The following is a 4,156-nucleotide window of genomic DNA, read 5'->3' on the forward strand; positions in this document are numbered from 1 at the left end:
GTGGCAGAAACAAGACCACAAGGGGCATGAAATAAGGTAACACATCTTTTGTCCCACAATTTGTGACACCCTATGTATAATCAGCTATGATTAGTTGAAAAAATATATTTAAGTTAAAAATTTAATTATTAAATATTTTATGACCAATCATATGATAACACATTGAGTAGCACAAGTTGTGCGTGTAAGATAGGATGTACTCCCAAATAGTAGACATGACTTATGTCCCTATATATCATTTAAATGATGGATCTGCTCTAATTTAACTCTATATATCTTAATAATATATTTTCCTATAAATTCTCCTTCAATATAAGAAACTGATATATGTTACATTAAATTAATCATTAATGAACAAACTACTTTATAACACATATTATTTTTGTTTTAGTGTATGTGAATATCAATTTTCTACCGGAAAAATTAGATGGGTCAGTAAATTTATTTTACTGTCTTCATCTGTCAAAGTATCATCTATGGGAATCTTTAATGCACAGTAGGTAAAAGGGAACAAGATATGTTGAATTTCATGTGATTTAAGCTCTTTGTAGTGGATGCTTGGTTGGTTTTGGTCATTTCAGTTAATAAAGTTATGTGTCCTTACTTTTCTTAATGGCATTCCTTGGCCTCAGGTTTCCTTTTCTTTTTCCATTTATAGTTTTCACAAGGCAACTTGTCATGACCACATCCATGTAATACTTTTTGTCTTTCAATTTTACCATTTGGCAATTTCATTAATAGTTTTTTTTTGTATAAGAAAAAGTATTTTATTACTTTATGGGTAAGTTCTCTCTTGAAGTATGTGATTGTGTGTCTTAATATCGCTTCTGAAAGTTGAACATTTGGTATTTTGAATTAATCAAATATGCAGAAGAAAAAATTGGGCAACATTCCCTTGTGAATGAACCGTTAAGGGATAAAGAGTAGTTACTTTCAACTAAGCAGACAAAAGTGTCAATATTTTCAATGGAAAGAATACAAATGCCATGAATTGGTACAAAAACATGCACATAGACATCTTTTAATTTGTTTTTTTATATAAAGTGAAGGATGACGCTACTATCTAACAAAATAATAAAAATTAAACTGCCAGAAATAAATTAATTGAGTTGAGATTCTTTCTTGTATTCATTACTAAAATGTGAGGTTTATATTGGTTTTATCATTTCTAATATTTTTATTTAAAAAAGTAAAATATATGTCAATAAAACTTTTTTAAAGTCACATATCATAATCTTATGTTGTACTGAACCTTCTAATACAAAATATAATCTAGTGTCAAATGAATTGGAGGTACCTAAACAAGAAATCTAAAAAAAATGGAGCCCATAAAAATGTATTATGTAAGTACATTAAAAATTTAATATGAAGAACTTTGTCATCTATAATATTCCTATCCAACTTCACTAGATTTGTCTCCATAAAGAACCAACTATGATTCAAAAAATAATTTAAAAAGAAATACTACCAACATGTAGAGAAAGAAAATTACCACATGAAACACAATGGCTTGGAAATCATTCATTCTTGACCAATACTTAAAAATTGCAAACAAATAAATCAATTAAACTTTTAATTTAGTTAAAACCAAAGAGGTGCTTCCTCATAGTTCCTGATGTTCAACTTGAACCACATGCACAAATCATTAAGAGTAAAAGTAAGAATGATAACTTAATAAATTTAATAAGTATACATTGATAGTGTAAATATTTTTTATACTGTCAATAAATTATCTACAATTAATTTATTAACTATTATTAACTCTTAAATAAAAGTAATACAAATAAATCAATGATAAATAATATGTTAACAATGTAAAAAGCTTTACACTTCAGTGCACATATTTTAAACTCTAACTTAACCTGCAAAAATTTCCACCGTTGGAGCATTTTTGTGTCGTGCGTTTGGAATGGCGGCTGTAAAACAGTAAAACAAATAGAGTGGACCATAATATAAGTGTCAATTGTTAACATAAATATTTGATACTAATCATCAAGGAGACATTTGTAATAAATCTATCTAATGCTACGTTGTAGTTTGGTTTGTTTAATTTTGGTGCAGTTTTAATTATATGTAGGGCATTCTGATCGAGAGACACTTTGACCCTAACCAAGAGAACTTAATGCAGGCAAGCCATTTTGACTGAGACACTTTGACTGAGACAACTTGATGCAAGCAAGCTATTCTGACCGAGACGTCCAAGGCTTGGTGCATTTGTTCTGACCGAGGCGTACATGGCTTAGTGCATTTGTATACATTAGCACATAGACCAACTTCTGGAAGATTGGATATCATTAGAGTATTTTGGCACATTTAGCACATGGGCTATTAGCAAGTAGGTAGTTAGTTAAAGTGGTTATGAATTTGTTATTTCCTCTTGACTCATTCATTGCTTGAGTCACAAGCTACCACTTGTATATAAGAACATAAGCCCTTTGTACTAATTAATTCAATTCAATAAAAATACATTACATTTCTTCTTACATCTTCTACATTTCCACATCTATCTTACATCTTCTTTTATGGTATCAGAGCTCTCGATCTGAGAGCTCTACTGATTCCATTCTTCCTTTTCTACAAATTATATCAGCCATAGATGCTGAGTCCAACGCAAGCCAGCAACAACAGCAGTTGCAGACTACAGATTCTTCAGAAAACCCCACAAATTCCTACTACCCTCATCCAGGAGAATATCCTGGGATTGCATTAGTCACACCACCACTAGATGGAAATAATTACCACTCATGGAGTAGATCCATGAGGAGGGCCCTATCATCCAAAAACAAGTTTAAATTTGTCAATGGATCGATACAAGCACCACAAGAAACTGACCCAAATTTTGACTCATGGGAGACATGTAACACCATGATTATCTCATGGATCACAAGGTTACTCACACAACAAATTGCTCAAAACATTGTTTACATAGAAGTTGCTCAAGAACTATGAAAGGATCTCAAAGAAAGATACTCAAAAGCTGATCATTTCAAAACCTCAGATTTGCTCAAGGAAATCCATTCTATCAAGCAGGGAGAAAGGAATGTATCTAGGTTCTTCACTAACTTAAAAACTATATGGGACGAGCTTGATTCATATAGGCCAATACCAAGCTGTTCTTGCAAAATCAGATGCTGTTGTTCCTTATTGAAGATCATCAAAGAGTATAGAGAGTCTGAATATGTCACTTGTTTTTTAAAGGGCCTCAATGATCAGTATGATACTGTTAGAACGCATATACTGTTAGAACGCGAATACTATTGATGGAACGCCTACCATCCATCAACAAGGTTCTTTCACTTGTTTTACAACAAGAAGGAGTGAACCAAGGTGATGGGAAATCAACCATTAATTCCATAAATTCTAATCAATCTTGGAGAAATAAGTCAAATAGAGGAACAAAAAGAGGAAACTTGGACTACAATAAAGAACCTAGAAGGCAAGGAGGACATAGTGGCACAAACTCTTCTAACAAATCATATGAAACAAGCAAGATTTGCACATTTTGTGGGAAGAAGAACATACTACTGAGACATGCTACTTCAAGCATGGTTTCCCACCAAACTTCAAGTTCAAATCAAAGATGGCAATGAATGGACCTGTAAGCACAATTAACACAATCACTGATGAGGATGTTGGTAAAATTAATTCAAGGCCATAACCCAAGCAGAACAGTCATGAACCAGAAAGGCAAATTGCTCAACTTAGCTTAGACCATGAGCATCTGATTGATCATGTTATTCAAGAAGAGGACAACATTATTTCAAATCTATCAAGTACTCTTCTTGACAATAGATCTTGGATACTTGATAGTGGGGCCTCTGATCATGTGACAAACAACCTTGCTAATTATTCTAGCTATATTTCCATTAAACCTATCAGGATCAATTTGCCTAATAATCAAACTATTAAAGCTAAGCATTTTGGCACTGTCAAGTTATCTAAATTAGTCACCCTTTACAATGTTCTATACATGCCAAGCATTAAATATAACATCATATCTATTTGTAGGCTAGCTTGCTCACTCCACTACGAGCTCATCTTTGATGAACACTCTTGTTTTATTCAGGATGCGACTACATTGAGGATGACCATGCTAAAGGGCACAATAACCTCTATATCCTCACAAACAATGCTATGCCACAAATGGATAATACTC

General features: G+C 32.5%; 1 protein-coding gene across 1 annotated transcript; it reads left to right on the forward strand.

The window, feature by feature from the left end:
• On the forward strand, positions 1,910-2,949 carry LOC109333961. The gene is made up of 3 exons (XM_019569539.1): positions 1,910-1,918; positions 2,078-2,128; positions 2,533-2,949. The coding sequence occupies exons 1-3, from the start codon at positions 1,910-1,912 to the stop codon at positions 2,947-2,949; spliced, it is 477 nt and encodes a 158-aa protein (XP_019425084.1).

The sequence above is a fragment of the Lupinus angustifolius genome, chromosome LG19 (genome assembly GCF_001865875.1).
Source record: "Lupinus angustifolius cultivar Tanjil chromosome LG19, LupAngTanjil_v1.0, whole genome shotgun sequence".
Lineage (NCBI taxonomy): Eukaryota > Viridiplantae > Streptophyta > Magnoliopsida > Fabales > Fabaceae > Lupinus > Lupinus angustifolius.

Excerpts from the sequence above, each read along its gene's own strand:
- LOC109333961 (XM_019569539.1), top strand. Across the intron at positions 2,129-2,532 it reads ACCAAGAGAACTTAATGCAG|AGCTCTCGATCTGAGAGCTC; the intron begins GCAAGCCATTTT and ends TTATGGTATCAG.